Source organism: Cygnus olor, chromosome 2 (genome assembly GCF_009769625.2).
Source record: "Cygnus olor isolate bCygOlo1 chromosome 2, bCygOlo1.pri.v2, whole genome shotgun sequence".
Classification (NCBI taxonomy): Eukaryota; Metazoa; Chordata; class Aves; order Anseriformes; family Anatidae; genus Cygnus; species Cygnus olor.
The window spans coordinates 85,268,727-85,281,343 of NC_049170.1; the positions used below are offsets into that span (position 1 = coordinate 85,268,727).

General features: G+C 37.5%; 1 protein-coding gene across 6 annotated transcripts in view; it reads left to right on the forward strand.

The window, feature by feature from the left end:
- Positions 1–12,617, forward strand: part of SEMA5A (semaphorin 5A) — a 332,344-nt gene that overhangs the window by 98,026 nt on the left and 221,701 nt on the right. For all 6 annotated transcript variants that reach the window (XM_040548220.1, XM_040548219.1, XM_040548221.1 and 3 more), the window contains exon 3: positions 3,368–3,563. In XM_040548220.1, the coding sequence (XP_040404154.1) occupies positions 3,434–3,563 (130 nt within the window). In that variant the 5' untranslated portion in view covers positions 3,368–3,433. The remainder of the gene's footprint in view (positions 1–3,367; positions 3,564–12,617) is intronic.

The window sequence follows — 12,617 nt, forward strand, 5'->3', positions numbered from 1 at the left end:
AGGCAATAGTCTCTAATGAATCTGCTTGTATCTAGCACAGCAGTTACAGGCCTTGCGTGCTTAGCATTCACATTTTTTTTCTCTTTATCAGTACGTATCTTTTTGTTGGCTCAATTGAAACAGCAGATTTTGAATAGCTGTTTTTTTTCCTCCTCAAATGCTGCTGATGGATAAACTAAATACTACTTTGCTAAAAAAAAAAATAAAAGAAAATAATACCCTTATGCAATAGACCTCATTTGATTTTTACATTTTGTCTAGGCAAACTGTGTCCGAAAAAGTGAAAGAGGGAGACAGAGAAAGTGCACAAGACCCTTTAAATATAGAAATAAATTAATATATTGAATTATAATAAATTTTCTGATGTGATTTTTTTTTTTAATCCTTGGATTATTTTATGGACTTGTAAATATAATTTGTTTAAAGTCTGATGTAAAAATCCATGCTAGGAAAAAATGTGCAGATAGTACAGGTCTAATGTGCTAATAAAGATGGTCAGTATTCTTGATCAGTTCTGAAGAATTTTGACTTGACTGTTGTATTTCATTGTTAAGAGAGACTTGCCTATGGAGATTATACAGAAATCAAGGAAACTAACCTGAATTTTTTGTCTTTAGGGTTCTCTTGGAGTTTGTCTTATGCCCTAGGCTAAGCACCACTTCTTGGCATAATAGTCACACTTTTAGTAAAGAGAAGGGGCTAGTGCTTTGCCTGCTTCAGGGCTTTTGAACCTGTTGCATTGTTTCAGAGCTGTGACAGGTATTGAGTTCAGGTGCTGCCTCTGCCAACTCTTTCCTGCAGGTGGGATCTCAGGGAGAGAGAGAGACGAAGCTTGTGTTATGTGGAAGCTCTCACTTGAGGCTGAGCAGCAGGGAACAATCTAATCCCTGCAAATTCTGTGAAAAAGCACTTGATTTGAAGGCTTTTCATGCTGTCAGTGCATGCCAGAGTGTATGTTTGTTTATTTCTTACTATTCTTTAAATTTCTCTAGCGGTATATTAGGTGCAGTTTCTAGAATCCTTTTCCTTTCTCCATCTCTTCATAGTGTAGCATAATGGGGTGGGTAGTGAGTTCCTGTTCCTCCCAGTTGCTCAGCTGCCTTAGCTTGTCCTTTTCTTGTGAGAGAGCTTGTGATGAGCTTTCCATCTGGTAACTTGGTTTACTGCTCTCTTGTCTGATTCAGGTCTCTGAAAACTCTCTTCTGAGTAGTTGCAAGTAAGCTTTTACTTGAAGTCACCCACAATGTATTTGATTTGAATTAATTACTTTAAATGTATTAACTAATGCATTTCTTTAAATAAAATAAAATTAATGAATTAATACATTTGATTAATAAACTTATACAGGTAGTGGTTGAGGTAGAAAGAAACCTAACTTTTTCTCTGAGTTACATTATCAGAAATACATTTGCTGTTTTTCTTTTGTCTCCTTCAAAGTCTAACCTTGTTTTTGGATATTCTAATTAAGGGAAAGGAGTGTTTCCTGTCTACATTTTTACAATGTGAGATGCATACAGCAAGAGAAAGTTTGCAGCTAGGTTAGGGAAAAAAATCTTTTGCCCCCAAATTCTTCTACTGTGTAACTATACATGTAAACAACATTGACAGCCAGGGAGCCAGAGAAGGCTGAGCTTCCAGTAGAAATGTTTCATTTTGTTCTTGTTTAATTTATTTCCATTATATTCACATATTTATGGGTATTTCTGAGACTTTACAAGTTAAAGAAAATAAAATTTCTTTCTTTAATACAAAAGTACTACATGCCTAGGTGTTGGAATAGTTCTGCTGGTACCACGAGCAAGAAAAACAGTTTTGGGTCTGTGATGTGATATCTGTCCTTCACTTTGCTTCCTAAATACACATACATAATCTTATGAAAACTTGAATTAGAACCACCTGGTAGTAATATACTTGTGCTATCTATAAGTTAGTAATATCCATTAGCTATGATATAACTCGCATAAACTGTATGAATTTGGATATGAGTGGTGCATAATGTTTGAAATGTCATCCTTGCAAAACTACTGAAACATTGGAACAGGAGCTTTATGCCCCTTTATATGTGAACGCAGAATATCTATGAGCAGATGACACCTACTGTGAGCCACAGGCAATTTATAGGGACAGATTAATATTGGAATATAGCATCATAAGATATATTACTTAGGAAGGTAGGAATATGAATTTTACTGGCTAGAAGCATCCCTCTCACCTTTTTTTTTTTTCTCTGAAACATAAGCAAATTTAGCAGAGAAGCTAAAATCGACTATTAAATTTATGTACTGCTTAGATGTATTGTGTCTGTGGTCTATTTATTTTATTTTAAATTAATGAAGATTAGATGTGTCCAGGTCATAGCTGGAAGGCTTCTAAAGGCAGTAAAAATAAAGTACTAAGAGTAGAGAAGTTCATCGGAAGATGGCTGGTGCTACAGCATGTTAGGAAACAGTGTTTACTACCCATTCTGCTTTCTGAGCATAGCTTTTAAAACACTGGTCTTGCTATGGGGCATCTATTAATTAAAAGCCCTTTGTTTCAAGCATTTATGGTGTTTACACAAATAGAAAGTTTCCACCTTATTAAACAACACACTGCAATTCAGTGAGATAAAATGTATTAGAAGTCAATATTGTTGATTATTTTTTCCTGAATGGCTCCATTAATTTGCAGAGTGACATTTCTGCTGTAACGCAGCTGTCTTGAATCTCCAGTCTTCTTTCCCTAAAAGGCAATGATGTCTCATGAGTGTGTGCTATCAACAAGCAAGCTTGTTGGACTCCAGTATAGCTGCCAGTGGCAAAAGTGTTTTGAGTTGCACCATTAGGTTGTTAGCGCTTGGAATGTTTGATGTGATAAAGCTGAACGAATTGGGTTGGTTCTCCAGTAATATTGACACCATGAGTATTGTGTTGCTAGAAAAAATAAAAAAAAAATTGTCTGGTTATCGGCCATTTCAAAAAAAAAAAATAAATGGGGAAATGAGACTTCAAGTTTATTCTGGTCATGAATGAAAGTCATTGACTTTGGTGATTGGTGTCTAGATTTTATAAGAAAGAGGTCTTCGGCATTTGAATCTGCAGTAAGCAACCTTGTCATCAGTCTCAAAAAATGATGGGGGATAGTGCGGGAGGGAATGAGTAACAGTTTTTGAATGCTTCTGGATGATAAAAGAAAAAAATATTCCTGAACTGTGTAACTGATGATAACTTTATAAAGTATTTGTAGGAGCAGCTGTTTGTGTACTATCAAGTCAAAACCTAAACAGACAGAAAAGGATTTTGTTGTCATTGTTTTAAACATCAAGAATTGCCTAACTTTTCTGTGGCATTTGCTCATGTGCTTGAGTAAATTTCTTTGAATTTTCCAGGTGCTTTTCCCACATGAGTGCAAGGAGAGTGGCCGGTTGAAAGAACTGATTGCTGTGGAGGACAGCATGACCACCATGAAAGGAAGCTGCCTCCTTACAGTGCTGTTGGTAGGATTTGGGGTATTAGGAATACTGGAGCCAGCAGCAGAAGATATCCACTGCCACAGAGCTGAACACCCAGTGATTGTGTACAAAGGTAAAGAGTAAGAGGAAAGTAGTACTTTCTCCTTTCTAAAAAACAAACAAACAAAAAAACCTATCAGAAGTAGTTGTGTAATCTCTTCATCCCCGAAAACTTCAGTTTGTAATGTGTCATGGTATGAAACAAAAATGTATTCAATGCTGTTATGAAATTAACTGGCCTGTATTCCATATAGCTTGAATACAACTAAGTTCGCAAAGTTTGTTCACAACTTTGTGCTACATATTTCAGTTGAAGGTGGATGACTCATTTTCCTCTGTGATTCAAGTAAAGTTAGGGTCATGGTATAGTTCAGGTTGGAAGGGGAAGTCAGGAGGTCAGCCTCTTGTTCGAAGCAGAGCTAGCTATGAGGTCAGACAAGACTGCTAAGGGCTTCATCCAGCCTGGCCCTGAAAACCTGCTAGGGCATGGACTGTACAACCTCACTGGGCAGTCTTATGTAGAGCCTGGCTGCCCTCATAGTGGTAACTTATTTCCATATATCTAGTGTGAACCTCTCTTATTTCAGCTTAAGCCTATTGTCTCTTCTCCTTGTTGTGGTTTAACCCAGCAGGCAGCTAAGTAACACACAGTCATTTGCTTATTCTCTCCCCTCCTTATTCCCCCCCTGCTTATTATTCCTCCCTGCTTATTCCCCCCCTCCTATTCAACCCCTCCTTGTGGGCAGAGATAAAGACAGTTCAATAGGACAGAAAAATGAAGGGAAAATAATAATAAAAGAATACACAAAAGCAAGTGATGCACAATCCAATTGCTTAGTACCTGCTAACCGATGCTCAACCAGCCGCTGCGTAGCAGCAGCCACCCACAGGCCAACTTCCCTTCTGTTTTATTGTTCAGCATGATGCCATATAGTATGGGACAGTCTTTGGCCAGTCTGGGTCACCTGTCCTGTTTCTCTCCCTCCTAGCTTTTTGTGTACCCCTACTCTCCTCACTGCCAGGGCAGCATGAGAAGCTGATGAGTTAGTGTAAGCAAATGACTTAGTGTAAGCAATGCTCTGTGACATCTAAAATGTCAGTGTACTATCAACGGTATTTTTCTCCTAAATCCAAAATGTGGCACCATACCAGCCACACTGAAGAAAATTAACTCTATCCCAGCTGAAACAGGACATCATCCACTGTGCACCACTGTCAAGATTTGTGTTCCATCTTCCTGATAATCACCTTTTAGGTGTTGGAAGCTGCAATGAGTTCACCCTAAAAGCATTCTCTTCTCTAGGCTGAACAAAGCACATTTCCCCAAGAATCTACTGGTACCTCATGTTGTTCAGCTCCTTGGCCATCTTGTTGGCTCTACTATCAACACTCTTTTGTGTATTGGGAGCCCCAACACTGAATGCAATATTTTAGATGCTTCTAGGGTGATTCCGTAATCCCTTTCCTTGATCTTGTTCCTCTGAGCAGGCTATGCTCCTGTTAATACAGCTCAGGATACTGCTGGCCTTCTTTACTACAAAGGCATGCTGCTGGATTGTGTTCAGTTTGCTGTCTGCCAAGACATCCGTGTCTTTTCAGCAGAGCTGCTCCCCAGCCAGGCAGTCAGTCCCCAGCCCGTGCTGTGGGGTTGTTCCTTTCCAGGTACAGGACTCTGCATGTGTACGTGCTGAATTTCCTGAGAGTACTCTTGGCCCATTCCACCAACCCATCTAGGTCCCTTTGGATGACAGCCCTGCTCTCAAGCTTATCAATGAATTTGGTGTTATCTGCAAACTTAACAGCATGCAGTCTGGTGGCCCCTCTTCACCACTGATTAAGATGTTAAACAGAGCAGATGCCAGGGTGAATCTTTGTGATATTTCACTAGTTGCACTGGCTTCATGGTGGGGTAAGTCCCATGAAACATTTATTCTTTGGGCCTGATCATCTACTTGGCTTTTTATCCATCTAATTGCCTGTTTGTAGAGGCAGACCATAACATCCTAATTTGCAGTGAGACAGAAAGACTTGAGATAGATGAAATCCACTGCTCTCCCCTCGTCAACAAAACTAGTCCTTTTGTTATAGAAAACAATCATGTTGGTCAGGAATTGACTTAACTTTGTGAAAGTCATGCTGACTGTTCCCAGTTGCCACCACCTCCTCCGTGTGTCCATAAAAGTGCGTTCCAAGGGGATTAACTGCGTGACTTTCACAGGAACCGAAGAGAGGCCAACTGGCCTGTAGTTCCCACATTTGTTTCCCTGCAGTCACTGGGAATGTTTCTTCTGCTCTGTGACTTTTCACAGATGAAGAGTGCCCAGTTATCTCATTGTCCATGGATGCAGCTTGTCTGATCCCCTGGATTTATATGGGCTGAGATCTTGCAAGTTGTCCCTTACTCAGGCTGTATCCACCACTGGTAGTTCTTGAACTCCTTCGAGATAGTGAAATACACTATATTATAGTTAACTATAGTGAATAGTTAAATACAGTGGCCAGTGAGACCTCACTGGTGATGACTGAAACAGAAGTATAGAGCACCTCGGCTTCATCTGTGTCTGCTGGCACTGATCACCTGCCCAGTTCAGCAACAGACTTGTATTTTCCGTGTTTGACCTTTGGTTATTATTGTAGCAGTAGAAGCTCTTTTTGTTGCCCTTGACATTCCTTGCAAGTCTGAACTCCCTTTGAATTTTGGTTAACCTGAAATGATTCTTAAGTGCCTGTGTAGTGTTTCTAAATTCCTCCTTGGTCACTTTGTCCCTGTTTCCACCTCATACGTACTGCCTTTTTGCATTGGAGCTCCATCACGAGCCCCCAGCTTAGCCAAGCCAGCCTCTTAATACATGCGGTTGTCTTGCTGTGTGTTGGGATGGACTGCTGAGGAATAGTTGGAACAAAACAAAAAACACTTGGAGGACACTGTCTATTAAAAAAAAATAACTTCTCTGTTGTTTTTTTTTAATTAGAACTGAGTTTTTTTCCATTAGTGTTGCAATTTAAAACAAAATTCCAAACACTTTTTAGTTGGAAGAACGTGGAGATTTGGATGTATTACATTACCTGTTGCATTCCTTCTGTTTCACTAAGAAAGTGTGTGTGCATTTTTTATGTTTATTTCAATGAATTAGGATTTATTTAATTCTAATTGGGAAAAAAAAATATTTCCATTTCTTCTATAAGGCTATAGAAAATAACATGTTTTGCACAGAAAGCATTTATGTTGCTCTGGCATTTTAACAGTTTGATAAGAAAATGGTCAGCTGTCCTTTTCTCCAATATATTGGAGAGTGAACTAAATTGGTCATATTTTTTACATGAGGATTGTAAACCATCAGTCTATGGTGAGTGAAGGAGGGACCTTTATCTCTCATTTATTGGTGGACTAAGTAGTATGACTTAGTCTGACATATGTGGACTTTCTTAGTATTCATGTAGTATGTGTAAATTAGATTTGAAAAAATTAAATGAAATTTTATCATAACAAACAAACAAAGTTGTAAATTAAAGAAGCATGTTTAAAAATCCATCACTCGGCTGCTTTATTTCACAAACTGAAGGATTGTTTCATGTACATTTGTTGTGTATAAAAGCAAATAATTTAGACTCATTACTAGAGTTACGTGTTAGAAGTTTAATAAAAATGCTTTGATGTGAGCCTGATTCTGTCCATAAATTTCAGCCAGCATACAGGAGAGTAGCTTGAATCTAGTCTCTTCCTGCTTTTTAGATTGTTATTATTCACCATCATATTTAATTTCTAGTGATGTCCTTCTATTTTTAAGTTATCTGTGCGAAAGCTGGCTGGCGACAGAGATCTCCTATCTTATTTGTGGCATCTTCTGATGCAGCCAAAGACAGCGTCACTGTGAGTGTACTGAATAATTTAGTTTTGATGTAAATAAATGTGGGAAATGCAGCTATGTAAAAATATTTATTTTCATATTGTTAATAGGAGATTTGGTAAGATTTTCAAGGCCAGACTCTCTTTTGACCTTTATTGTAAAAATATTAATCAGTATGTATCCATGATATATTTTAGCTTTTATGAACTGGCATATCTTGAAAAAGTTTTCATTCACTTGAAAAAGTCTGATAAGCTGTAGCTCATAATCACCAAAATAATCTGTAGGGAGCCGTCAGTAAATGTTTGAAATGATATGTGGAAATGTGTGTTCAATGCATTATACAGTATGTGATGCCTAGGTAACGTAGCTATTGTGGGCACGCAGCAGTTGACTAGTAATTGCAGGGTTGCTAGTTTAGCAAAACCAAAGATGAGACACCAAGGGAAAATATGAGTAAGAGAGGTTTCTTTTGAAGCAATATATTAGATATTAGGAATGGACTTCCTGGGGGTATCAAGATAAGAAATAGACGTGTGTGTGTGTGAGAAGAACTGCTCTGTGAATGAAACCTATAGTAGGAGTTGACAGGACTGAAACAGCCCTCTTGTGTTCTGTATTCTTCCTGCTGCATTTACTGACTTCATGAATGCATGTCGGAAAATACTCTTTCTATCTGTTGACATTATTAGTGCTTCTGGACCAATACAGCATCCTGGAATCAATTCTTAACCACTAGGAAACCTTTCATTTGACTGCTACATTGTCACCCTATTCTGTGAAGTCATCTTATAATAATATTAGATTGACCAGAGCTAAATTCTGTGTGGGATGCTGAACATCAGCCAAGGCTGAGCACTGTTGTTATTAGGTGATAGATACTTTAAAGATTGTGAACTCCAGTACTAACTTTACAGAGATACCAACTCTTTTACTTATACCTGACTAAGGCCATTTTTTGTACTTCTGGTATGCTGTGTTTGATTTGACTTCCTTTGAGAGGCATGGTAGATGGAGTATAAACTATTAAATAAGACTAATGGAGTGAGAATCTGCTGTAGTGTATGATGAACAGCTGCAAAATACTAATAAAAAGATAAATTAGTCCACAAGAATTGTCATGGTGAAATATGGAAAGGGACTATATCTCTTCCAAAAGCTTGCTTTCTTTCTGCACTGCCCATCAAAAAACACTTACTTAGGTGATAGTCCTGTCAAGCTACCTTCTGTGGAAAGGCACATACTATTTCTATCATTAATTTTCTCAGCTAGATATTTTTAGCTGAAAGTCTGTGATATATCTTGTGATATAAAATGGCAAGAATTTCACATACCAGTTGAGAACCTCTACTCAAGTACGTAATTTGCTGGTTAAAGAGGAAAGAAAACTTGCATATGCACATCCAAATTATTTTTGTCATGACCCAAAACCCTCTTCCATTGCATCTGTTTCTCATACATAGTGGTAATAATCAGTGTAATTTGTTTATCTGCATGATTCATGTTATGAATGCATAATGTACCTTTTCTTCCTCCCAGAAACTTTAACAACTAAGAAAGCCTATTCTAGAATTAAAATTGTTTCAACTCTAAAATTTGCTGCCCTAGGGCTTTCCTAGACTGGAAGAAGGCATTTTGTGTTTTACTTGGAAGCTGGAAATTTCCTTTTCTTATTAATTAAAGATGGTCAGGGCTTTTGCGGTGATTAGATTTATATAAAAGCAGATGTCTAATAAAAACAGGGATGGATTGAGAGGATCAGCCCCATAGTTTGCAGTCCAGTGTGTTATGTAGTTGGGGGTATCTGTGGTGATGCATAGTCCCTCCTAAGTCCCTTTCTCTTCAAGGAGGAGTCTGCCTCTAGATGTTCAAGTGTGCTAGTCTGACATTCTTTTTTTCCCTTAGTTCTGCCTGTATATTTTACATGTACGTGCTAAAGATTCATCAGCTATGCTAACAAATCCCATAAAGATATTAGAGGCAAGAGGTTGCAAATCCTGTGCAACTTGTAGGTTTGGGTGCAGGGAAACAATGCAGGTGATAGAATGGACATACAGAGACCAAGCGTGCAAGATTATTGGTCTGTGCATATGTTTATATGTTTAAAATGTGTGAATAAGTATACTTATGTTTGTAATAAAAGTTTTGACAGAAAAAAAGGCCTAAAATAAGCTAATCTTTAAAGATCAAGCCTTACAATTTTTATTTTTATTATTTTTTTATCTGGATATGCTTTCATGTGCACAGAGATATGAAATATCAACTTTGTAAAGCATATTAGGGTTTATTCATAACCAAGTTTTTCTTACTTTTTATTGGAAAAACATGCCTTTTTAATATAGTTTAACCTAAATAGTTAGAGATGGTTGTGGAAACCACATTTTTGTGAGTAGGGACATTGAGGAGTAAATCATAGGCAAATAGTGTTTAGGAAAATAAAATGGCTGTTTATAAAATGTTTGTATGTTTGTATACTCATACAAAACCAAAGAAAACCAGTTGCGTAGACTAAAGTTTGTCTAAGTATTTCCATAGGTTTCAAAGCACATAGCCACCCACTTTAGAGAAACTATAGCAGATGGAGGTGATATTTTATTACAGATTTAAAAACAAAAACAACAACAACAAACAAACAAAAGAAACTGTAAAAGTAGTTATAGTTGTGTGCTGTGTTGTCCCCACCTCCATCATGTGGAACTTTGAAATTGTCCAACCTGCCAAAATTTGCACACTCAACTGGAGATCTGTGCTGTAGACAGACCCTTTCTGTCAGGTAGACCTTAAGGGAGCATCTGAACTGCTTGGCCGTGTCTTTTCTCTCAGATTGCAACCCCTGCCTGTCTGTCTACAGTATCACCCTCTTGTTTTATTTCAGGCAAACTTAACTGGGTTGCTTCATGCAGTTTAAATGGGTGGGGTGATTTAGCATAGCTTATTTTGCATAAACCAGACAGCAGTCCTTGACCTAAGACTCCTCCACTGATGGATCAGGGATGTGGTCACCACATCCACTGGCTGGACATGGAAGAATGCTTATATTTACAGCTTCATGCAGCCATCTCTTCGTACTCTCTCATGCATATATGTAGCATGGCACTGGCATGAGACAACAGCTAGCTGATGTATTTGTGCCATATTTTAACAATTTTGGAATGTAGGGCCTTGTTGATATTTATTAGGAAAACAGGATAAGAGTAAGATGGAAAAAACTGACCCAATGCCAGTTTCAGGTTTGAAGTTATACATATTGGCTGCCTTGCCACTCACCTACATAAAGTATAGTTTCCTAGGCTTTTTTTTTTGTAGGAATAACGTACAGTTGTAAACTTGACTTAATTGATGTTCCGTGTACAGCTAAGATCATCTGCTCTAGGGTAAATCTCATTCTTCTATACCTCTATGAAGTAACATGAATTTAAGATTGTGCTGTCTCAGCAAAAAAAAAATAAGAATAAAAAAAAATCGTTTGACAATTTTAGAAGCTGTGTTTAGTGATATTTTAAATACATGCTGTGCTGTAAAGAGCTTATCCGTTAAATAAACATGCTTTAAAATAACATGTCTCAATCCATAAAAAAAATGAAAGTAAACCCTTCATTTCTACTTGAGGTTAACCAGAAAAGAAAAGTAACGTAGTTATTTTTTGATTTCTTTGTTTGGGAATCCTAAGAAATATATTTTCTTAACCTTATTGTCTAACCACCACAGAATTCCCTCACTTGGTGTTTGTCTCAGTAATATAGATTCAGTACATCTTTGCTCCTTTTATCATGTGGTTTGTGTATGGAGCACATGCACTTAACATGTGCCAAGAGGAAATAACTTTGGGCTGAATGAAAAAAGATGCATGCTGTATGAACTTGTTTTTATTTGTACTCTCTTCTCTTTCCCCTAATCTTGTTGCAAGCTACTGTTTAAACTAATAATAGTCTAATAAGCCGCTCAGATTTTATTGCTCTTTTCTTCTCTTTCCACTGGTATTCAAAAATACACTTTAAAGACCTCCTTCCAGCTTCAGCAGTGGGATTGAGGTGTACTGCTTTTCATCTTCTTTTAGGTTTTCCTTTAAATAATGGTGATTCATCAGTGAAGAAGAGTTGATTGCTAGTTGATATTACAACTTTGGTTTGTCAAGATGATAGGACTATGAGATTGCACTACCCTCTCAAGAACCAGCCCCTCTTAAGGAGGAAAGTAATTCCTCCTTCAGCTGTATATATGTGTGTGTGTGTGTATATATATACACACACACATACATATATGTATATTTAATAGAATCAGGTCCGCCTTTATTTTCACACAGGAGACTAAGCACCCACTAGGAAATGACAACTTTCAACTGCTTACAGTTAATTCAAAAAATAAGTTTGAAGGCTACTATCCCTTTACTCTTTGCCTAAATCACCCTGTATCTTTTTTACCCTATAAAGAAACAGGTTATGACAAGAACTGAAACTCTGAAAGCAAAGGCTTTGAATACCAGATAACTTTTTATTTATTTATTTATTTTTGTCAGAAGTGATTCTTTAAAGCAAGTATCAATTTACAATTCCTTTGGTCCTCTTAAGCATTCAAGCCAAGTGCCGGACCATCTTAGAATGTTAATAATTTTAATAGATTTCTGATAACTGAAAAACAGCTATGACTGGAAGGGCCAGTAAGCTGCACATATATGCTAATTAGCTTTTCTATGGCTGTTTTTTTCCCTGTTGCCCAAATGTGGATGTTTGGAGTATATGAAATTCCCTGGCCATTAGCAAAACAGCAGAATAAGTGAGAGGCTCCCAACAAATTCCCCTATCTATAAAAAGTGGGCAGAGAGAATTAAAATCTATAGGTTTATTTTTTTCTTCAAAGATACATATTTTTAGTGGAGATGGGCATTTTTACATAATGGTTGTAAAAGATATGTTCCAACCTGGAATATATTGAAGAAACACATCAGTGATCAAGAAGCAAAGCTCCTAAGCAGCTGAAGTTCTATAATCTTCTAGAAGTCTCACTGTGTTTAAAGAGCTGGTGAAACAATATTGCTTTGATTTTTTTTTTTTCCCATCAGACAGTATATATATATTTTTCCACAAGATGTTTTATTGATAAGTTGTCAGCATGAATATTCTACTGATCTCACCCCCTTGGAAAAGGCTTTAATGAAGCATATCATAGAATTGGAGGATGGCTTGGTTTGAAAGCAGCCTTAAAGATCACCTGGTTCCAACACCCCTGTCATGGTCAGGGGCACCTCCCACTAGAGCAGGTTCCCCAGAGCCCCATGCAAC